Below are 24736 nucleotides of genomic sequence, written 5' to 3'. Positions count from 1 at the left end.
GGGAGGAGGGGGAGAGGGGCAGGTGGGTGGACAGGCACTCTCTTCAGGGGGAGCTGGGAGGGGCAGGTCATCTGCCACTGGAGGTGGAGCAGGGAAGGCGGGAGGGGGGGCGTCAGAGGCAGAGGGTGTGGTATGGCATTCAGGTGGGGGTGCTGGCAAATCATCATCCAGTGGAGGAGGAGGAGGAGGGGGCGGGAAGTCTGACAAAAATGAGGAGGGTTGATTGGTTAAAAGGTGTGACAAATGGATGTCTTTACTCTCAGCTTTTACTTATAACCATCAAGTAGGGACGGGAATCAAGAACCTGTTTCAGTTAAGAGCCGGTTCGAAATTCAAAATCCAAATTTAAATCTCTTCCTTTTATTGATGCCAGTGTGCTTTTATGACAGTTTCATATTGCAAGACAATGACATCAAACTCATCTGTCTACCCTTGCAACAAGAAGGCGTTGTGGCAAGTCATTTCAAGTAAGGCTGGAAACACCAGCTATATCCTGAAACATACACAGCATGGTCTCAAATTCCAGGGATGCCATGTATTTGACAACCGATTAGTGCCATTAGTGCCACGCAGGCAGGTTTAGCAGATTTTTTTTTTGACTGAGAAAATCTAAGCGAAAGCAGTTAAACAGTGGAGATTTTACAAACTTGAGTCATAATTACGCCTTTTTCCTACTCTGTTTCTACACTGTGCTCAGACTCAGAGAAAATAAAACTGTTCTGTTGAGGCTGAAAACCTGTGTAGACTTACTTTTTTTCCTCACACAGAATATTGATTAGGATAAATATTGATTAATGGAATCGATAAAGATTTGGACTGATAAGCAGAATCAATAATGGGATCGGTATCAATAAAATCCATCCCTACTGCCAATCATCTACCAAATATACTGAATACTTTAACAACATCATGCGTTCATAGCAAAAAAAAAAAAGAAAATACAAAAGAAAATACAAAAAAACTGTGAGGAAGTTTTGGCCAGTTTGAGACATATTTGATGAGCTTTAGCTGTTCCTCTGATGGCCCCTTAAATTCAAATGTCTCGTGAGAACATGAGTCAAAGGGCGAAGCTGTGTCCTGCCTGGAAAATGTGGGTTTTTGTCCCTGCACTAAAAAGGTACCCAGTGGAGTTTTCATATAAACAAAGAAAAGTTATGTTTACATTCAGTGTTTCTTACTGAAATACATCTAACAAACACATCAACAGCATTTACTTCCTTATAAAACATTTGGAAAGAGGATTTTAAATCTGAGATCTTAAATCCTGCAGTTTATATTCCTGTTTGCTTGTTTGCAATCTTCTTCACAGCATGCCTGTCTCTGCAATCAAGTGATGATCCGAACAGTGTGAAAATAGCAGCTTGAATGTGAATATTTGTGTCTGTGCATGTGTTCCCTCATGCATGTGCACAGTATAAAACAGAGACCCACTGAACAAGATGAGGTCAAACCCAGTATATAGCTGGACTCCGACATAGGCCATTTGCATGCTGCCAATTGTCAGCCGGTTTCAGCTCTTTCTATCTTCAGCTTTATCTGTTTGCTTCTGTCCTAATCTCTGTGCTCATGGATACAGTATTTTAATAGAGCAGAATTTCCAATAAAGCTGTTCTCATTTACATGTTTTTCCGTTTCTGTTACTGTTGTCAGAAAACCGAACACGTATGAAATAGGGACTGAAACACTGCTGCTGCTCTGCACTGCAAAAATCCTGATCACCATACACACAAGTTAAATACAACAGCGGTGCTGTGACCTTGGCTATATTTACTTGTTAAATGATTACTCAGGGAAAACACTAAAAGTTATCGTCAGAGAGGTGTGCCTGTTGAGGGAATGCCCAACCTTGCACTTGCAGTGCAACACTGGCGACTCTCTTCTAGCTGACGTTTGTCCAAAAAAGTCACTAGATTTGATGACCGGTGGTTTATTGAAAAAAGAAGTCGCTAAAGGAGTCCGAAAAGTTGGTTGATCTAGCGACAACACTGGCAACACTGCTTGTTCGCTCCAATTAATTTTCAAAGCGCAACATCCAATGAGGAATCTCCAACACTCAGCCAGCTGAAAACTCCACGGGGTGCCTTTAATACCTTGAGGTTGTGTCTATGAATTAGATCAGCTCAGACAACTAGTAGTACAATTATTCACAGCTTTAAAAGTAAAACCACAGTACCACACAACTAATGTGGTTTTTCATATACTCAACTGTGAAGCTCAGCATGCTCTAGCATAAGAAGCAGCAGGAGGTGGGATAGGGAAGGGCTGCTCACTGAGTGGATATAACTCAAGATAAATGGTTCACAAAATAGCTTAAAAAATGCAAATACCATCACAGAGTGAAGGGGGTGGTGGAGGCAGATCTCCCACTCGACCAATCACCCCTGTGCCTATTGGTGTTGGAGATGGAGCTGAGGGAGGTGTCTGGCTTTTGGGTCGTGGCGGTGCCACCGAGGCAAACTTCTTTGGCTGGTTGTAGAAGGACGGGGTGGTGACTTTGAAGTTCAGAGAGGATGTCACCATGAATGGCTTGCCGTTGTTGGAGTCCTCCATTTTGTGTATTTATCTGAGGACAAACACAAGAAACGTTATGGACAACAGTTAGAAACCACACAGGACAATATAAATTCTTAAATGAGAGGTTGTCTCATTACAAAGGTATGAAACACGTTGCAGTGAAGCTCAAACAACTGCAGAGTCCTACTCTTACACCCCACATGAAACCAACATTAATCAGCTGACTAAAGTCAAAGGCTTTGCATTCTTTGGCAGCGTATACATGTCGGGTCTTTTGCTGGAGAATTAGTGGTGATGACACATCAACAAAACATTTGGCCTGTCACAATTCCAAACTACACACTAATTATAACCAGGTTTTGAGTTTGTAGTGCCTCCACACTGAAAAAGCAGCAAAATTATCTACACTCAAAGATGTGAGTATTCATGCAGACTAAATTTTGGATGGTGTTGATGAATATCTGTTCGCCAGTGCATTGCAAAATGGAAACAGAAGAGCTACACACTGTTAAATCTAAAACAAATTGTGGATGGTGGTGAGGCGGCTGCGGAAACAACTCAGAAAATAACAAATAAGAGTAATAAATCTTGGGGAGAACTTTTTTCTTTCACTCTGTTAAGTTTCCAGCTTTAAAAGTTGCACTGTAATTCAATCTGTGCATATTGTTTAGCATTTCCTACTGGTACAAAACATTAACTTCTGCTATATTAACTGCCAAAACAGTATACTATCCAGATTGGTACCTATTGTACACTTTATAACTGAGGCACAGCTGTCTTGACCCCTGAAGTCTTAGCAAAACTAATTAAATGGGGTTTATTGTGGCTCACAGTGTCTTTTTTGACTATTTCTGGATTTAGTGAAATAACAGCAAAAAGAAAACAACTGCTGGGCATTCTGCAAATCCAGTGTTACTGAATCCCTTTATACACAAAAGCCTGGGCAAATAGTCTATAGTACAATGACAGAAAAGTATGTGAAGATTTCCTCGGGCCATGTATAGAGAGCCAACACAGTATGCATAACTGCACTCCCAAATGCCACAGACAATTTACAATATTTAACTCATGGCTGTTTACAGTGACTAAAAACTAATTGATACCAAGGTTTGTAAAAGAAAGACTGGTTTGAAGCAGTAAAGGTCAACTATCATAACATTTTCATGTGAGGTGCGTCAGAAAGAGTGTGAGCTCAAATATTTACCTCGCACATGCTGGTGGCTAAACAAATGTTGATACTACTTCAGTGTCTCTAGAGAGATTCTTCACAAAGTCTGGACACATTTCCCTGAAGGCCAACTAGACCCCGAACATGACCTTTAGTCAAAAGCACCGTTGTTCTTACTGAGCCCGCAGCCCAAACCCAAACCCACATCTGTACTCATATACTTCGACTCTGATGCTCTGAAATAGTTGCTCAATGATAAAAATGATTAAACCTGTGGCAACGATTAACACAGCAATGTTTGGACTGTTTAAAAAGCCTTTAATGGGCTGTAAAACATAAACGTCATGCAGCCACAACATTTAACCTGTAACAGAATGAGTTGCAGGTGGCAGGAATTAGACAACCTGGAGATAACATTGGTGTCAGTGAACCAGTGAACGATTATTATGTATGTCTTTGTTGTGTGGCATTCATCCTCTACACCCTGATGAAGGTTACACAGTGTACCTTATTCAATGAACCCTTTTCTCATCTATAATTCAAGAGTACTTCAATAAAACCATTAATTGTGTTTGCTCTACTAAAGCTTTACTGGGCTTAAAAGATGGGTCTGCAGCTAGAGAGACAAAAAGTTAAAGTTGTGTTTTGATACAGCTTACTTAACAACACCACAAGCTTTCTTAGCTTTAATATCTCTGCCACAGCATAGGGGTTGATGTGTGCAGTCTTCCCCGTTCATCTTTGTCTTTTAAAGTTGTTACACTGACATATCCCCTGTTCACATAATGCTGGGTAGTTGTCAAATAGACCCCTCCAAAAGGCCACAGAAAACTATGATTGTACCAATTTAGATATAACTGAGTTAGCATTAGGAAAACAACCTTCCATAAAGAGATCAAGTCAAACATACCCTTGAAAATTATTATGTACATGGGGCCCAGCTCCGAGTAAAAGCTAAACCAAGCAGGAAAAGTTTGAACGTTTCATCGTCATCGCTGCTCTTTGTTGGGACACACAGGCAACGATTCAAGTTCTGACAAGACAAAAACCCCTTCAGCTCCTGAAAGTACCTCTGATGCTCATGACATCACTAGCTGCTCTGATGAGAATGCAGCACTTCTGCTTTTTGAGTCAGCTTCCTTCAATGCAAGTTAAACTATTTTACCCGTATATGTCCAAGCCAAGGCCATTATGAGGTGTCAGCTGTTGCATTGTGTCATGACACAGTCTAAGCTGTCCCATTATGATGCATAAATGGCTACATGTTACTTTAACACAGGCACACAATTGAGCCTTTGTTAGAGTACTAATTATGCATTTTATTCAATAGCTCTATATGTGCATGTACAGTATGTATGTAATGCTATGTATGTTTTGCCATGTAATTAGGTAAGACAATGTATTCTTCATTGGTTTTACACAAATACTAGTTAAAATTGGTTGTTTTGTTGCAGGTCTCAACCTTACTAGACAAAGTTTGACTAAAATAATTCCTGATGATACATTTGACTACAACAGCAAGATTGCTCATATTCATCAGAACAGCTATGCCACAAGACACAACTAGCTTCAACCATGTGTCATTACACAAGGCAGTGGAAAAACAACCTAATGACACAAGTTTCACACTCTGTCGCGCTCAGAAAATTGCTGACTGAATCAATACAAGAGGATGGTGAGGCTCTTAGTGGAGATGCAAACTGTTGTGCTTTTGGTCTAAATTTTGCCACGCTGATAATCTGCAGCAATGGAGAAATAAAAGTTAAAAAAAAGGAAGAGAGAAAAGAGAGGTGTTTTTGAGTCTTTTGGAAAATAGCTGGCTACTTATTAACCCAGCCTGCTTCATGCTGAACGAAGTGGACTCTTAATGCAAAAACAGATTGACTGGTCTTGGCCTGAAATGAGGTTCGCACATCTGAATATCAACAAAGTACTCCAAACGTAACACATGGATCTATAATGGCTTTCTAAAAGGAGTGCTTGACAAGGGTGAGTGCAGACTGTGATTTAGTCTTTTCATTACAGCACTTCAGCTACCTTCTTTCTAAGAGATAATATGCAATAGTCCTCTCAATTATTCATGATAACTTGTGGTCAGGTTCCATCTGTTCCTTGATACAGTCCTGAGGGATTTAATACGGTGAGATCAGCTACAGACTCAGCCCCAACCGTCCCACTTCACATCTAGAATCTTGAAACCTGATGCTTGAGACGAAAGAGACCCTCAGCTAAGGAACGCATTTGGCACTACAACTCAATGACATCATGTTTTTAGCTTTTTTGGTTACACTCCAATCAGCCCCCTTTCGCTACATTTCCTCTTTGTCATTTTTTGCTTCCATAATGAGGACCTGTACTTGTCTTAAATTCTGGCTTACTCTCATTATATGATGTATAGACTTGTGCTCTGTGGCTGACCACAATCATTTTTGTCTCTTTCATTCTTGCGCGTTCCCCAACTTCTCATTGATCTCACACCCACCACTTGAACTGAATGACATCACTTGAGGCTGCATTTAATCATTTCTACTTTGCAGCTAGGATGGAGGATGACACTGTGTAGCCTTTACAGGGCCCCAACATATATCACATACTGTAAGCTGTAGCTTTTGAACTTTCTATAAACTCCACATGGCTTTTACAGGCTAGAAAATTGGTCCTCAACCCTGGTTTTGGCACCACAACCCAGTTGGTTTTCATTGCATCTTATCAGGGGCTGATTTACACATGGGATAGAGGGAGAAACTAATAAGTCTAACTTCCTTGTAGGATATAAAAAGTAGCAGGGTAGTGGCACTCAATGACATGGTTGGAGAATCACTTCCCTAAAAAAACTGTGAGGCTTCTTCAGGACATGAAAACAGGGACTGACTTGAGACTCTGCATTTGAAGTCCCACATGTACTATTAAACATCTCAAACAAACAAAAGTAAAACTAAGCTCTTCTGTGGCACACCTTCTATTATCTTTTGTGTTTTATCTCAGTGTTGATTGATTTACATGAAGGCACAGACTGTGTTGTTGAAGTTTACCACACTTTTAAATAAACTGTTTCGCTCAGCAGTGGTTCTTTGTTTTGTGATTATAGAGGAACGAAATTTGATTTATATACTCTACTACTGCAGTTTGAAAGGTCATATGGGGAAATGTTGTAGCATGCTGCCCAACTGAATCAAAGTCTTCTTTGTCCTTTTTTACCAAAAACCAACACTTACATATATGCAGGTAGAGCAAGTTCATTCAGCAATCGTTTCTTTATAGTATTGCCATGCAACACAAAGATTCAGTAAAGACATTTTGGAATGTCCCTTTTTGAAAACGACTCTGGTAAAGATCCCAAATATTTAAGCTCACAATTGCATTGCCTGCTATATAGCTATGCTCGGAAGTACAAATAATAATAAAAACAATAAGAAAACAAAAGAACACAAATGTTTTTCCATATAAGCATGTTCCTTATCTCTTAACCTAATAAGAAACTGAATTTCTTCCAGTAATTCCTTCCATGTCTGGTCAGTCCTTATATCAGTGACTAGTGTGTTGTTTGTGAAACTCTCTATTGTTCTGATGTTAATAGCATACACAGTTTCTGGGAAAGCGTGTCTAGGCCGGGGGTCACTAATGCGGGTACAAACATCCCTTTTGAGGCCAATCTTACAGGTCACTGGACATGCATTCAGCACCAGTGTTATGCTCCCTCTCAGACTGCAGTTAGATGAATGATTGGACATGCAGCAATTCAAAAGTAGTAATAACATCAGCCAATGGGCTCTGTGTCAAACTCAAGACAGTGAGAACCAAAATCAACGAGCTAGACATGCAGTGATTTGAGGCAAAGGGATACCCTAAAATAGCTTGTGTGTCTTGACTCATGGAGGCTACAATTAAAGGAGGATTCCTCGTTACACCAGTCAGAAAGGGTAGCATACAGCCATTCATAGATCATCTTCATTCACAGATTTTCATTTGCCACACCACTTCAATGAGGTGTCAGTGACCACAGCCCCAGTCTGTTCAAACAGATGCACCACACAAACCTCAGACTAGAGCCTTCTCAATATAGGTTTTTCTTAAACACAGCTGATTGTGGCTCCCCTCCTATCTAGCTGATGAAAAGGCAAATCAGTGAGGGTAGGCACAGCTATATGGCTAACACTGATAATCACAGGATTTCCGCATCCTCAGAGTTGTAGTAATTATATGCTTAAATTGCCTTAATTCTCATGTATAATACTATCATCCTTTATTATTCCAGTTTTGACTTTTATTCTGGTTTTGATCATATTCAGGATACAGCTTTTACATGGAACATGAGAAACGTGGTGATTCATGGTTATTCATCCCTGTATACATGGTCATTGCACCATCCAAGTTTTTGATCATCTGTCTGCCATTGTGTCTTGATTTCTCACCATCTCAGCCAACAAAGAATGATCAGAAACCGGAATGTTATGAACGATTAATTTCATTATTAATTAATCAGACGACTACTTCCTGGTTTTGTGGAGCAATGGTTTGTCTAAAGATGTCAGAAAAGGGTGGGAAATGCCTAAAGCTCATAGTGATATCTACAAATGTGTTGTTTTGTAAAATCAACAGTCCAAAACCCAAATATCTTCGATTCACTTAGATACAAGACAAAGAAAAACCAGAAGATATGATTACATACAATTTATCAGTTATCAAAATAGTTAGCGATAGATTTTCAATCAACTAACTAAGCAATTTATTGACTAATCTCTGCAGCTCTATAGTTTACACGCCAGTGTCCTGGTTTTTATCGGAGTACCTTAGGTAGCTTATCCAGGTTTCCCACAGGACAGGACCGTATTTTAGGTTTCTAGAAGCGAGATAAAACAAACATGCGCAGCGAATAAGCAAAAATCCAATAACCAGGATACTAGTGCGCATGTAAACGGTGAATTTAAGAAGACGATTGAAAGAGCCATACTTACAGGCCTCAACGAGGGCACAACAGAACAGAAAACCGAACAACTAATAACAGATTTCTATTTCCTTGGCAGTATGAAGAAGTTACACATACTGTAGCTCGCTGCTCCACCCACCTTAGCACCCCATTGATTAGATAGGGTTAGCCAGTGTTAGCCAGCGCTTTGACAGCTGACACCAATGGGTGAATGGTCACAACCACGGCCAATGAAGACAGACAGCTAAGGTTAATTAACCCTTCATCACTCTTTAGCAGGTTTCTAGACCATTTCTAGCTAAAGCTACCCAGAAAAGCTAACGTTGCTTAATCAGTTGAACGTGGTTTATGCTAATATTAACCATTAGCCTCCAGAACGTATTCAACGTTTGGATAACGTTAGCTTAATTTAGTTCAGATTGAATCATGTTCGGTCAGAAATTACACCCACTAACAGCTGAATGACAACTGCCACTCACCTTAAAAGCCTAACCAGCCACCATGTGTGTGAGAAACGTTATCGTTACCACTCAGGCTTATCATCAATCACACCAACGGTTACGTTAGCTAAAGTCGGATCACTCGCACACACCCCTAAAACCTCGGTCAGCAGCTAGGTGTCGGTAGCAAAATAACTTAACGCCGCCCCACTTTTCTTACCTCATACGGCCTCTCTTAACCGTGCTGTCATCAAGTTTAATGTTTGTTACTCGCTGCTCATAAAAGCCTACAGCTGCTAGCTAGCAAGCTTAGTCAACTTTTACGCTGGACTTCCTCTTAGCGCTTCCGCGTAGCTCAACCCTTGTCATCGGTATCCATCAGCTGGTGTAGCTACCTCCAGTACTTTGATGGAGATTTATTCACATCCACTTCTGAGTTAAAACTCAGCCAGGGAGACAGCAGAACACCGCCCACTAATAGGTATCTTTCAACCAGACTGTACAATAGTTTTTACATGTCATATAAAGCGCTACACGAGCTGCCATGTGACAGATTCACAAAGGTGACGTTCCCAGATGTGTTAACTACAGCTCTCATTGAGTAATCAGGAAATATGTGCAATGATGATTCTTGCATTGACAAAAGACTTTACCTTATTAGGTAACCTGAAGCAGTCTAACCCCCCCACCACCCCCCGTCCCCCCAAAAATTGGGAAATATGCCATTACCTCATGTTATACTGGTGAAATCACTTACCCTGTTAATGCAGCTGCAGTGTGGAGCTCCCTTTACTTCCCCACTATTCCTTTTGTTCTTTTCTTTCTCTAGGTCCAAGCTGAGTAAGAGTTGTCTGCAGTGGTAACTTCTCTTTCTCTCTTCCCCTCTCCAGCAGCTATTAGACCCTCCCCCTGTGCTTTTCGGTCTGGAAAAGGAATGACACCATCCTTCCAAACAAGTTCTTTCTTGTTTGACTCTGGCTCAGGACTTGTGTATTACTATGTAAACAGCACCTCTCTCTTTCTCTCTCTCTCTCTTTCTCTCTCTTTGTGATTGTGTGATTGTGTGATTGTGTGTGTGTGTGTGTGTGTGTGTGTGTGTGTGTGTGTTCATAAACTGTCCAGTCAGACCTCAGACCCCTCCTCTTTCTCCTCCTCCTTCTCTCTTTTCTCTCTGGATTCTTGCAGCATTCTTCATTCAGTGACATCAACCCTGTTGCCTCTCCTTGTAAGGTCAGACTGAGGGAGTGAGGGAGCCAGAGGGAGGGAGAGATAATGGGGCTAGAGGCCTGATTAGATACAGACTAAAAGTGGTCGGAGGTTTAAACACAAGGAGGTACAGTGGCTGAAGAAAGTATGCTCAAACTGAGCTGGCCTCTGGAAAACGTTGACTGTTTGTGCTTTTATTTACTTTGAGAAAAAAAAATTAAAGACTTTTTTGTGTAAGACATTTTCACTTGCCTCAACAAGAAAGCTGAGGATCAGATTGTAAAGGCATTATTCTGTCTGTTGCCAAGTGGGCTACCACGTCGTTATTTACTTTGCACAAAGGCAGTAAGAATGCAAGGAGTTACACTGCTTCTCTGTACACGTGATTACACATTTAATGGCTCTCTCTCTCTGTTGTTCATCCTGACAATAAGGATGTGATTGCCCTCAATCTGGCATGAAATGACACCTCCCATCCTGCACACCAGCCACCTCTATCATATAACAGCCTTTTATGCCTCTCACACACACAACCACACACACACACACACACACACACACACACTTTGCCTCTCATTTTATCATGCAACAAATCTTTCATGTGTATCATTGAGTCCTTTTGACATAAATTTAAACATCAAATTTATTATCATAGTTTCAGTTTTAAACACTTTAAAAAGCAACTTCAAGTGTTACTTTTGCACTTTAAAACTTTATTCCATGCTTAGAGCTGAAATTATCAGAAGAATAATCAATCAACAGAAAAATGATCTGCAAAAATACCGAACCATTGGTGGTTTCAGGTTCTCAGTTGTGAGAATTTTAAGCGTTTCGAATACCTTTAGGTTTTGGAGTATTGTTCTGACAAAACAAATAATTTCATGACATCACTTTGGGCTTTAGGAAATTCTGACATTAATTTTTCACTTAGTGAAAATAACTCTTTTTATTTTTGCTTTACTTCTAGATAAATAAGGGAAAAATTTTCAGTTATCTCAGCCCACTGGCAAATGTTTTGTCTTTGTTGAAAGCTAAATGTGAGACTAGATAAGTTGTCAAAGTAGATATATATATATCTACTATATATATATATATTCAGGTTGTAAAACCAAAGGTACAGTGTCGGTTGAGTTTTATTACATGCATACGTCTGCTGTAGCGGTTGTGTAACCTTTTGTTGCCTGATTCATGTGTGTGAACTACAGGGAGTGGTCATTGAGGTCTTTGATAGCCTATTGTCCCACAAGGAATGTTTCCAGGCTCTCCCCACTTCCACTGGGACAAAAAATGTGTTGAATTTCCACTCAGAGCTTTCCACAGAAACCCTGGTGCTGTGCTGAGAAAAAAAAGTGCACCCCATCCTGTCTGCGGGTGACACACACATGTGAGAAGAGGTCCGTGTTTGTGTGTCATTCCAAATTCCAGCCGATCCCGTGAGCTTGCTTTCTGTTTAACCAGTGAGAGGAAAAAAGGAAGCTGAAGTGACATATGTGTACCGCTCTTTTGCCCTCGTTCATCCAGCTGCAAACACTGGGTGGTACCATGGTGACTGAAGTTTGGAAAGTTTGGATCAGGCAGGGAGAAGGCAGCTCTAGGGTCCAGTCAGTCTGAAGGTAAGACAAAAAAAAAAAAAAAAACCAGGAGGCCGTCAGAATCAGAGCCAGACAGCCTGGAATGCAGCCAAACCTTGGAATGAACAGTTCCTCTCCCCCTCCCTCTCCAAAGTGCCATATTTCTCTTTCCCTCTCTCCCTGTCTTTCATGCTGCATTTTTTTCACCACTTTTCTCTCTCAATCCTTCCATTCCTCAGTCTGCCCTTCATTCTCTGCACTTTTATTTCCCTTCACATCTTTCTTTCCTCTCCCCCCTCTTCACCTCCCACTGCTGATGTGAGTCAGTACCTGCTCATAATACCTCTGTGAGAGTTAATATCCTAATTGTGGATCATTTACGATTCATAGTCTGTCTCTCTCTCTCTCTCTCTCTCTCTCTCTGAGAGGCCATTTCAATACAAATGAATGTTTTTAATTGCTCACACCCTAGCAAATGCATTTAAATGCTGTAGACAGTGTAAAGCAATTTTGTTGTGCTCTATCTGAGCAGTGACAAATTAAAACTTTTAATTGCTTTCCTCTTTTGATATAATATGGTGTAGGCACAAGTTTTCAGATTTGAATAAAATACACCAAACAAATAAACCCACTCAGGTCTAGGCGCTTCCCACCCACCCCACCCATCCCAAACACACGACAAGACACTGCAAAGTTAGACAAAGATTGTTATGTTGATATTCTTTTTGATATAACCAACACACAATTTTTGTTACCCTATGCTTCTACTCCACTATGAGGCAACTATTATACTTTTTACTCCACTATATTTATCTAATTACTCTAGCTACTTGTTGCTTTGCAGATTTGATTATAATACAAAATACACTATAATGAACAAATAAATTCTGATGTATTATTATAGGTTAAGATAAGACTATTGATTCCCAGGGGGGAATTCACAAGCTACCCGGCAGTGTATAAAGTAGCCCCACCTTTACCAGCAGCAATATTAAAGTGATGTACATATTAATGCATAAATGATTATAATCCAAATATCATGTAGGCTCAGTTCCAAGTTTATTAGACACAGCTAGCTTAAACGCATGCAGTCAAATACAACTGCTCTGCAATAAATCATACCTTCATGAAGGGGAACTAAAGTATACTGTTCAGTTTTTGTTTCAGAGAGGTGTTGATTTTACTTTATGATCATTCTGGAGACTCTAGTTTGTGGTGCTTTTGAATTGTGTTGTGTAATACTGATGTTTCTGTTATTTTCCCCCCCTATTTATATCAGTGAGCTAAATAGGTTTGGATTTATGTAGCATCTGGGCTGTGAGATAAAGCTGATGAAGGATGTTATGATGTATGTGCACAAATCTTCTCCCTTATGATATAAACATAAAGTGTAGCCTGTGGTGGAGGTGCAAGGTAGATAGCCTTGCAGAAATAAAAAACCATCAGGAAGAAATTCCAGGCATACTTGAGACATGATGAGAATCTGCATACTCGTGACAAGACATGGTCTCTTCACTCAGCACCCAGAGGAAAAATGTTTCTGCTGCCAAACTGGCTTCCATTCAAAGCCAGCGTGAGACTGCAGTACTCCAGTTCCCCCAGCAGGCGTCAGACTGATACACATTACAGTGCCACACACAGCCAGACTAAAATGCCTAAAGGGAAGAAGATTCCCCCAGAATCTCTGATGGCAGGGAAAACCACTTCAACAAGAGACTGATACGCTTGTTGAAGAGAACGGACGCACCAGAAACAAGCTGAACACAGAAGCATCACTGAGGATAAACGGTGAGGCCGTGGTGACGGTCTAGACGAGGAGGGCGAGAGAGAGAATGTAGGGTAATTGCAGGAGAGAAGGAAAGAGAATTGTAAATAATAGAGGAGAGTGGGGAACTCCTCGTACGCAAGGTTTTTGCCTTATGAAAGAACTCTCGTGTATAAACAAACACAGAAGTCATGAGTGCCAGAGAGACCCCCATAGCATCCACACACTACACCCCCACCCCCCAAAAAAATATGTGCTGAGGAATTCAAGTTAGAAATTGTAGCCCAGAGCATCTACTAATAATACAAATGAACTCCATCTCCCACTGGCTAAAACAAACCTAATCACATAAGCATGACCACTAGAGATCACCTTATCAGAGACTGCTTCTATTCACAACATTTATATCTCCCCCTTGTCCCCACCCACCTCCTGCGCCCTCTCCCTCCTCAAAACAAACCACACAGTTTTCCCTCATGTCTTTCTTTTCCTCCTTCATCATTTTCTCTCATCTTCTCTTGCCTCCATCCACTCCTCCCTCACTCCTCCTTCCCCACTTACATATTTTCTTTCCCTCTGCATATGTGAAAACCAATGCAGGCTGGCTGTCCCATACAACCCCCTCCTTTTCTCCTCAAGACACACAAGCACTCACGCACACATTTACTCTAAGTAACTTGGTGGCTCCTTGAGGGCAGATGCGTAACATGTGGTTCCAATTAACACATATAGTAACAAAGGCTGGCAGCAGCTGGATTCAGCAGGGCAGAGAGTAAAGGCTACATGGTTACCTATATAGAAAACACTGGACTGTGACAAAATAGAGACATTGGGAAAATGGTATATTTATAATGGCAGTGACTTTGGAAACAGGCATTTTCTATTCATCAGCGCAGAACGTCTTTAATGTGCCTGAACAAGACAGTATTAAAGCTGTTATTCATTATCCTTGAGGTGCATCCGACATAACAGCCAGGAGCTGATAGACAGATAGTGACAGGTACATGAAAGTCACTGATTACAGGAATAAGATGTGTGTGTGTGTGTGTGTGTGTGTGTGTGTGTGTGTGTCCAAGATAGTATTGAGCAGTCGCTGTTGCATTTAAATTCAGTGCAGCATCATCACCCCAGATAAGAAAACAAGAGATGTGCTAACAGGAACATGGTAGAAGTCGTCTGTGTCATGTGTTGCAAAGCGGTTTCGTGTCATGGTGCATGCTTTGTTAGCATTGATGTGAACGTGTGTGTGTGTGTGAGTGTCTGTGTGTGCGTGTGTGTGTGTGTGTGTGTAAGAGTTAGAAAGGAGCGGACAAAGACAGTGAGAGGCAGTCATCTTTGTGAATGGCCCATGTATCATGAGTGAGATTAGTGTCAAGAATTTCTTCCCTCTGTGGTTGACCTTGTCTTGCATTGATGGCCCTTATCATAGATCACCACGTTGTCACAGGTATATTCATTATGAAGCATGTGAGTGTGTGTGATAGGGCTGATGCTGACAATTATTTTCATTATTGATTGATCTGAAGATTACATGCCCAATTCATCGATCGATCATTTGATCCACAAAACATCAGAAAACTGTGCAAAATGCCGGTCATGATTTTCTAAAACTCAAGGTGAAATCATAAAACTGTCTTGTTTTGTGCAACCAACCGTCCAAAACCAAATGATATTCAGTTTATTGTAATGTTAATTTCCCATTGATCGGCTGATTACAGCTCCAGTGTGTGAATATGTTTATGTTTGAATAATCTGACCTAGTTTGTGCACAGGCTTAAATACGTCCCACCTTTGATAAAGAAGAAAATGAGACCCAAGCATGAATCATATTGACACTGAAAAGCTGGTTAAAGCAGCACAGATACACCAAGAGTAACTAGGGATTCCAGCAAAACACCTTGACTTCCTACTACTGTGAAAAAAGAGAGACTTACTGAAGCATTATAAAGAAGTCCACACAGTGGCTGACATAGTGATGGGCAGATGGGGGGGGGGGGGGGGGGGGGGGGGGCAGAGATGGAGACATGGGCCGTAGACATTAGACTCAGTTTGCTTCAGCAGCAATCACACACATCAACAGGGAGCAGTGTTTTTGTTTTGTTTTTAAACAGGCTCAGGGCATGTGAGTGAAGCTGACCCCTACAACAACATATAGCCTCATCTTCTCTGCCCCAGTGGGAAACCAACCGAGAACTAACACACATCTATATATAAACCCACAATGCAGGGATATGCTGGATTATGTATGATTTGTTATGTCTGGCAAGTCACAGATCCACTGTAAACCCTTTATTGCTACACACATTTCACATCCATGGCTATTTATCTCCCTTTTTTTTGTTGCATCTATTCAATTTCTAAACCAAGTGACTAAATTGTTTGTCTTTTTATTTTTTCTCCAGCTATTCTGGAGTGCTAATTTTTTTTAATTTCACACCGTGTCATCTCCTCACCTCTCCCGCACATGACTCAACTGTTCTTTGCTTTCCCTCCCATCACTCTCCCCCATCTGCCCATGTCTTTTTCTTTGTGTCCTTCCATCTGTCCTGCTCGCTTTCTTTCTTTTTTCTTCGCTGTGTGTAAAGTCAACAGAACATGAGTGACCACACATGTACCCTTTTCCAAACATACTCTCTGTGTCCAGACTGCACTTGCATCATTTACAGGGCAAACACATCCAGAAACAGCACACTATAAATTTGTAATCAGCAAAGAGAGGGGCAGGGGGCTGCCCAGAGTGAGGAGTGATATTGGTAAGAAAAAGACAGAGGTAGGATGAAAAGAGAAAAAATAAGAGAGCAAGTGTTGATGTAAACCTGTGAGTGAGACAGGTGCATTGATAGGGTGGAGAGTTTGGGTGTGGTGATGTTAAGAGATATAGATAGAAGTCAAATGAGAGAACTGGATAGGAGAGATGATGATAAAGGAGCCACTCCTCTTATTTTTTCTCCAGGGAAGAATGGAGTGTGGTGGGGAAAGAGGCGAAAGCAAAGAGAGGGGGGTAGAGGAAGATCTAAAGGTCTGATACACAGCGAACAGAAAGGCGCAGAGATGTCTGAGGGGTGGATCAATAGAGAGACGACAGAGAAAGAGGTGGAGACTCAGCAGCGGCTTGACTCTGAAGGAAAACCCTCTGCTGTTTTTTCTCTCTCTCTCTAAATTGTCTAGTATTGGTGTATGTGCGTGCAAATTTTTTTGAGCGATCAGTGTGAGAGAGGGATGGCTGGAAGGAGGGAGGAGGTGGAGGGTGATTGAGAGGGAGATGAAGAGGGGAGAGGCGCGAGGAAACCGCTGCAGTGTATTGTTAGGCTGAGCGCACACAGGAGAGGGAGACAGAGAGAGAATCCCCCATTTTAGCTCAACAATATTACAGCAGTGCAGAGATATCTTCAACAATGGCAGACTGGTACTCTCAGCACTGTGCTATTGATCTGCTAGTGTCAACAAAATAAACACAATGTCAATCTAATTGTTCTTTTAACCTCTCATTAGATTATTGCCTGTGGTTGTTTTGCTCTTTCTGGTTTAAATGTTCCAATCATATTCTCAGTGTCAGTCTCAGTAACTCAGATTGTTCAAGTAGATGTGATAATTGCCACAAATTAAATTGGATATTATAAATCTAATGCTACAGGTAAGATATTAATAATATTAATACAAATTCCCCGCCAAAAAAAAAGACATATGTGTTTTAAATTAATGCCTCACGTCTTTATTTAGTCGTAATCTATTTCCCTCAGGCATACTGACTTACTAACCGGATCGCTTCTAAGACACTGCACCGGAGAGAGAGAGAGCAGGAGGGAGAGAGAGAGAGAGAGAGGGAGGGAGAGCAAGTGATCGAGCAAGCGCAGCGAGAGAGGGAGAGAGAAAAAGAGAGAGCACAGGAGAGCAAGAAAAAGAAGCCAAAGCCGAGAGAACGAGAGAGTCGCAGGAGGAAGAGGGAGAATGCACGGTGTCTGGGTAACACTTCCACGCTTGTATCCAGGGCCTTTGTGAATACACCATGGGATGCATCGGCTCCAGGAGACTGAGTAAGCTCCCGCTTCTCTTCCCTTTGCTCATTGCGGGCTAGAGAGAGGGGGGTGAGGGGGTGGGTTGGGGTAGTGGGGTGAGGTGAGGAGGAGGACGGGGGTCCTGCAGGAGCGAGGGTTTGTGTAGAGACTAGGGACAGGCTTTATATATGTGTTTGTGTGTGTGTTTGTGAGCCTATATATGCAGGCTGTGGATATATGGTCACAAAAGCTGTCTACACTGTACAGGCAAGATGTCAGAGGCGATATGTGTTAAAATGTGCTACTGAGTGTGTGGTTGAATACCCCACCTCCCTCCTCCCCTCCCTCCTCCCATCCCTTGATTTATGATGCTGTTTGGCAGTATGTATATGTGTGTGAGTGGGAGGTAGAGAGGGATGGAGAGGAGGGAGAGAGAGGCGGGAGATGGAAACGCTGTGATAGTGCTTATTTATAGGGCGGCATGGCTTGGAGAAAGAGGAAAAAGGGAAAGGGGATAATGCCATTGTCAGGGGCGATTTCCCAGTTTGTTATTATTTGCATGAATAATAGGGATAGAGGGGGATAAAGAAACAAGCAGCAGAGGAAGAATTTCAGTGCAGGCAGGCGGGCAGGGAGGAGGGGAGATGGACGGATGGCGATGGAGAGAGGGGAGAGGGAGGGGCAAATACGTGCAAGCCAGGGTGTGTGGGCTTGATGGGAGTTTGCAGGTGAGGACCCTCCTGAATAAACCCATAAATGACATGTTAAGTAAACCAACACCATGAATGCTGCTAAGTGGGGAGAGGCTGGGAGGAGAGGGGTTGTACAAATGATTATCTTAGGTAAACAATCAATTTCTGATTGAATATGATTGAAAAATGCAGTGCACATTCAAGTCCTGCATGACTTAGTATGTAGCATGAATCACGCTCAAGGTAAAAATAAACACAGACTTCATTTGGTGTTAAATATTAATGAGCCACTTAGCACATGAGGCTCTTAAACATATTTATGGCAAAGCATCAGTCTGAACACATATTCAGTGTCACTCTGAGGAAAACATCATCTTTACAGAGGTCATGAATGTGAAAGCCAGGTTACAGACAGGATCTCAACTCTGCTTCTGCATGTAAATACAAATGTAAATCCTTGATGGAAAAAGATTTTAAAAAATATCTAAAATACACAAGTGCAGAGGAAGAAGAGTACTACGTGACACAGTTAGGAAGGCAGGTGTGAACTGAATACAGCAGAAGCAGCAGCCCTGGCTCTCCAGATTACAGTATTTGACACATGGCAGAGCAGGAGAAGAGGTTTGGATCCTTCTGTCAACACTCAGGTCAAGACAGGAGACCCCACACACCTGACAACTCCAGCTGCTGGAAGTAATGTGGTTGAAGTAGTTACAAGGCTTTGAAAAGGTGCCTCATTAGTCTGATTGTGAGCCACCTGAATACTGATGTTGATTTTTTATACATGTGATCACAGAAGCTGAAGAATCTGATAAGGCAGCTGTGCTAATAGCAGTTACATTTTCTAACCAGCAGATAAGGGATGAAGAGGTGTGATAAAGGTGAATATGCACATCCAAAGTACACTGTATGATGTGAGAATATTTCACTTCATTTTGCAAATGTTATCCTAAGCTGTGAGCACTGTAATCTAACATGAACGTGTAAACAAACAGTGCTTAAGAGGAAGTAAGCTCACTCGTTTTCAAGCAGCTTGTGCGCCTGAGTCTGTGATTCTCTTGTAAGCAACAGAACCAGCAGCAGCACTGCCGGTGTAGAGGCGTGGTTGTGTTTATCCTGGGTGAGAATGGCTCTAGTGTGTGCTATTGATCGGCCTTCTCAACTGCAGTCCACGCTGCCAAGCAGAGATCAACAGGAGGAACAGCAGGCGGCAAGACTGGATCTGTCTCTGCACGGGAGTAGCCCTGATTTATCTGTCTGCCCTCTGGTAACACTATCTCTCCGAGCTCCATCATATCTGGGAGTGTGCTCCGTGGTCAGGCTCTTATATCCGTTTATACCTGCACACTATAGTATGTTATCTATTCCTGGCAAAAATCATTGCTCTAGGCAGGTTGACATGCCACATACTGCATGGTGTCCTGCAGGAAACTCTACATTTGGATGGCATGAGTAATGTGACACCAAAGAAACTAGTGTAATATTTTCAGTAGAAGCAATATTTATAGAAAACTTTATTATCTCGTTAGGACAGCGCATTACCCATCATTAATAACACTGATATGACTTATTAGAGGTCTGGAGGTTTAGATTTATTTAAAGCAGGACAAATGTTGACATCCTGACAAATGTTGCAGACACATCCAAGATGTTAATTCACACCCAGTAGTAAACTGAAGGCTGACATAAATGCCAAGGTTGGAGTTAGTTCACTTTTACCTTCAGTGGTGCAGAGTGCATTTTCTTTGAAAGAGTTGAAAACTACTCTGCTTGCAGCCAGTGTGGTGTACATTCCTGGTTATTTTGGGTTATGCTTTACACTGATGGAATAGGAAAGTTATTGACCCCAACCCTTTTTCCTGTAACGTCTGGTTTAGCCCCTCACCACTGCTGGTAGTGTGTCAGGTGAAGCCAGACAGTGATATACAGGAGATGAGACATTTGCATCCATCACCTCTTTCAGAGAGCGAAGGCCTTGAGATGCAGTTGATGGGAGGTGCACAGAACAACAAACAACAATATTTTTTCTCTGTGAATCAGCTTGTGTATAGTTCATAACTTCTTGCTTCATTGAGAGCAGATTCCTACAGCCGCCAGACACAGTGTTAGTTAGACTGTCACAATGTTGATCACATTTCTAGATGTAGTGTCGATAATGCTATTACCCATAATTGTGCTACAAGCTACACACATCAGAAGCATTTTCTATATCCAGTTACCAGGCCACACTATACCTGAGAGTGCTGGAAACATTAATCACTCTGTAATTTAGGGCATTGTGTGCAATGTGAATACGACTGCTACGGCTCAGGTTGCAGCGGTGAAATTATAGATGTGAATGTGGGACATTATGACAACTCACAACTGTTTGTTCAGCCTGTAAGCAGACTCGTCATCTCTTTTCACTTCATGTAACTTAGCTTTTGTAAGATGCCACTGCTGACACACAATTTGCTGATTCAATAAGCAGCGTTAGACAATCAAAATTTGCCAATTTTAGACTTTTATTTAGGCAAAGTTAGTAGCCATTTGTATTGGTATTGCAGTTTGGTAGTATAGAGTGATTCTAAATAATACTGAGCCCTTGTTGTGTCTGTTTTTTGTGTATGTGCCTCTATGTGTACATTTGTGTTTATTTGTCCACCTGTGAACGACCTCCAGTTTGCATCTGCCTCTCATATGATCGCGCTTTTGCTGCTATATTTATGTGCATGTAGGCCCATGTGTGGGCGTCCCATCACTCCGTTTCCGCTCCTGCATTACTGAGAGGGATTCCCTGCCATTAAATTAAAAATCCCAACACCCCCGCTGCACCATGCCTTTACTCACATTCAGTCAACAACTGATACCATGTCCCGGAATTGCCACTTCTCAGTCTGCCTGTAAACTGGCAAATCTGGCAGACTGTGGTGGAGGGTGATTGATTGGCTCCTGTGCAGGTTGGAAAAGCCTTGTGCACATGAACACATTCAAGGTGAATGACTCAGTGATGTAGTATCTCAGAGATAGGGTGGGACCTTACGACCCTTACCTGCGTGAGCGTGTGTCAGGATGTGTGCACATACTCATACAGCCAAGGACTCCAGTGTAGGGTATTGTATAGCATAGGGTCTTCACCTACAGATGTATATGTTTGAGTGCCTCTGTGTCACATTCTCTAATGTGTGCTATTACGGTTTGCCTGGATCATTATGGGCAGAGAATGGATTAAAATGTATATGCTTGTGTATGTGTGCATGTCCTTGTGCATATCATTTTCAGCTTGTACGTGTATGTGGCAGATCAGAAATAAGAGGCCTGTGTGTGGGCACAGGATGGCAGGCATTTCTGTAAACAGTGTGACTCAGCCACAGAGTGACTTATGAAACTGAAACATAATGCTGTGAAAGAGAGAATTTCACCTCTACAACTTGATCTCCATGTGTGCATGTGTGTGCATGTGTTGGTATGTGGGAGTCTGTGCATTTATGGGCATTTGTGGATGTACTCAGCATAAGCGTGCGACCAGCACTGATTGTTTCAGTGTTATCTGCATCTACTAACAACTTCAGTGCTGATAAAGAAAAGGGCCATGTTCTCAAAGACGGGAAGTCTCCTTTGAATATCAAAGAGCGAGAAAACAAAGATTTCCTGCATACAAAGTGCTATCTGCCGCACACTTAACTGGTTGATTTCCTCCGCCTCTGCAGGCTTTCTTCACTTCATTTTAACAGAGAGAAAGGACAGCAGGATAATCGCATTTTTTTTCCATTTCAGGTCTAAATGTTCATTATATATTTAGCAGGCCATTAGGATGTTTGTGGGAGTGATCAGGTTTATGATGCTGGGCTGCTGCAGCCTGTGCGGAGATGTTACATTCTGTATGTTTTTAGTTACCTCAGTCAGTCCGGCGGTGAATGCTGTAACCTATTTACCCAGTATCTGCACAGGATGGCAGCCACATTCACGCCTGAGCAGATGAATGAGGCATGTCAGGCCTGCAACTGACAGGGGCATGTAGACTGGGAATGCCATTTCACCAAGTTATTGGCAGCAACTCATCAAGTGCACATGAGACCTGCTGCATGTGTGTGGATTATGTCCTGAAACACACTTAAATCCATTTCCTTTACCAAACTCTGCCTACCATCTGGGCTCTGGTCCTCAGCTGTGTTCTTGTTGAACTTTGGAGCCCAGTCACCCAGCATCTGCTCATATCGTTGTAAGAGAGCTGCCATCCAAGCCGCTACCCCATCGTGGCAACCAGCTTCACTGCAGCTGTCACGGTAAACAAGCACCAAGCCCCCTGGTTCCTTGCCGTTATTGCTGCAGAGCAACGGGAGTAAAAAAGACAGATGATGCTCAAATGCTTCCCACTTCAGCGGGAGCCGTCAAGCCACTCCAGTCAGAGCTGGACTTGACAGTGCAGCCGCTGCAGATCTTTGGTTGTTCGTTACGCATAGCTGCGCTGCTCCCTCTTTTTCCTCCTCCATCTCCCTGCCCTCCCTCACTCCTTCCTCACTCCTTCTCCTCAGCTGAGCTAAGCCTGGCTCCCCTATGACCGCAGGGGGGTATCCAGCGCCGTACCGATGTGTGTGTGTGTGTGTGTGTGTGTGTGTGTGTGTGTATGTGTGTGTGTATGTGTGTGTGTGTGTGTGTGTGCGCGCGGGGGAGGAGGGAGATCGCCAGGGGAAGAAAAGCTGGCTCAGAGCTCTGGTCATGTGCTCTGTTGTTGTTGCTGTTTCCTCAAGTAGGGATCCTGCCTGTCTTCTCAGGAGCAGAATTACGCATTTGCTTACTGTGCTGCTGAGAGCCCAAGAGCATCACCTACCAGAGTGCAGAAATACTGTGTGTGCCATGGTTTAAGAAACCACTGAGTTGCTGGGTAATGACTACTGACCCATCATCTATACAGCTATTCTGAGAGCTATGAACAACTCTGACTAATCACAGCATGATATAGACATCAAAGCTTTGATGTAATCTCATAAGAGGCCCTCACACAGTAAATAATATACATACAGCCACAAAGGTACACAATCTGTACTTTATGTTTCTGGCCCATTGTTGTGTGAAGGCTGGAGGGCTTCCCAATGGTAGTTTGTAGTGCTGCAGTCCAGAGAACTGTTGAGCCATATTGTGATTCATGTGGGGAGAGAGAGTGACTGCTAATCTACTAATTGGCCAAACGAGGCTGAGAGATGGCGAGAGCAGAGACTGACAAAGTGAGAGAAAGGGAGAGAAACCGAGGAAGAGAGGTACAGACATTGTGTATGTGTCTCTACTCATTATTCTGTATGTTGCTGGAGGCCTGATGTATGTGGGTGTGCATATATGTTCATGTATAGGTTTGTGTTCGCAGGGCAGATTTTTTAACCCACATGAAGAAGAAATCTGGGACACTCTCTCCCGCCCGGGCAGAAAATGAGACATTTCTCTGTCTAACTGATTTCAGCCAATAAGTAACCATCTCATACCCGCACTCCACAGTGCCAAAAATCGAACACGCTTGACTGTTCTTTCGGAGGTCACACAGAGTTCATTTCTAATAGTGCTGCTTGAATAGAAATATGTTTCTCCCATCTGAAAATGGCAAACCCTGATGCAAAGTAGTGTCTTTACTTCTACAGTTGGGGGCGTCCATCAGCTGATCCAAACCCCTTTCTTTTACTGGAATGCCTCATTCACACTCACACAGGTTCGCACAGTTTCTCACAGTGTCATAGAAAAACGGTGGATTAGCATCGGAGCAGCGAGTACTAACAGCTGCTGTTAGTGCCCTTGAACACTTTTAAAGCACTTAGAGTGTCAACACAATAATTGGCTGTGTACACAACATTTATTGCAATATTTTTGCCTTTGAATGGTGTATTTCACTTTCAAAGATAACATTATATTTCAAAAACAGCTTCACTTCAGTTTCAAAGGAAGAAATATTTTCAATCTAAACAATGTTACATTTTAATGTCAGGTCCTTAACATAAATAAGCAAAGACATGTTTGTCTCACCATTTTACAAAGGTTGACCACTGAAACACTGATAAAAAGAATATCAGGGTGATGGACCATAATGCAAAAAAAGAAATGCACTTATTTTGTATAAGAAAGATCTTGTTACATGTAAAACTGGAGCGAAGTTTGGTTGATATCAGATTCATTTTACCAGTTTCAGTTCAGTTGGAAATATGTCCGACAAATATTTAATATTAATGGGGGCACTCCAGTCATTCCAGCAGCAGTATTGCACACCCATAAAATTGTGTGACATAAAAAAATGATACCCTGACTTTTTGACCCAAGTACAGGTCGAGCTCCAAAAGAAAATCAATAGCATCTTTCAACTAGATCCTACTTTATTATTCTGGTGAATGGACATGTCTTCTGACAGTTTTGTATTAGAGGTTTTCCCTGTAATACCAGCAGAGCTACAGAGGACATTGTACATCTGGTTTTTCAGGCTGTGTAGCACTCCCCTTGAC

At 42.1% G+C, this 24736-nt stretch overlaps 2 protein-coding genes across 9 annotated transcripts in view; one reads left to right on the top strand and one right to left on the bottom strand.

Moving 5' to 3' along the window:
- The window catches only part of zyx (zyxin), a 17488-nt gene extending 7422 nt beyond the window's left edge, over positions 1-10066 (bottom strand). Inside the window, exons 1-3 of one of the 4 annotated variants that reach the window (XM_087179333.1) lie at positions 9807-10066; positions 2328-2563; positions 1-200 (exon numbers count right to left, since the gene is read on the bottom strand). The exon at positions 1-200 is cut by the window's left edge and continues 79 nt beyond it. In XM_087179333.1, the coding sequence (XP_087035459.1) occupies positions 1-200; positions 2328-2330 (203 nt within the window). In that variant the 5' untranslated portion in view covers positions 2331-2563; positions 9807-10066. Of the gene's footprint in view, positions 201-2327; positions 2564-8471; positions 8496-9088; positions 9114-9269; positions 9513-9806 lie in introns of those variants that run through there. The other 3 variants (XM_087179334.1, XM_087179336.1, XM_087179335.1) reach the window with 3 other exon arrangements.
- Positions 5490-24736, top strand: part of fam131bb (family with sequence similarity 131 member Bb) — a 38331-nt gene continuing 19084 nt past the window's right edge. For 4 of the 5 annotated variants that reach the window (XM_087179345.1, XM_023426453.2, XM_087179344.1 and 1 more), the window contains exon 1: positions 17479-17625. In XM_087179345.1, coding sequence (XP_087035471.1) covers positions 17598-17625 — 28 coding nt within the window. In that variant the 5' untranslated portion in view covers positions 17479-17597. Of the gene's footprint in view, positions 5672-17478; positions 17626-24736 lie in introns of those variants that run through there. The other variant, XM_087179346.1, reaches the window with a different exon arrangement.

Source organism: Seriola lalandi, unplaced genomic scaffold (assembly GCF_002814215.2).
Source record: "Seriola lalandi dorsalis isolate HSWRI2012SDOR001 ecotype SW California unplaced genomic scaffold, Sedor1 jcf7180002054825, whole genome shotgun sequence".
Classification (NCBI taxonomy): Eukaryota; Metazoa; Chordata; class Actinopteri; order Carangiformes; family Carangidae; genus Seriola; species Seriola lalandi.
This window is presented reverse-complemented; position numbering and strand designations above follow the sequence as displayed.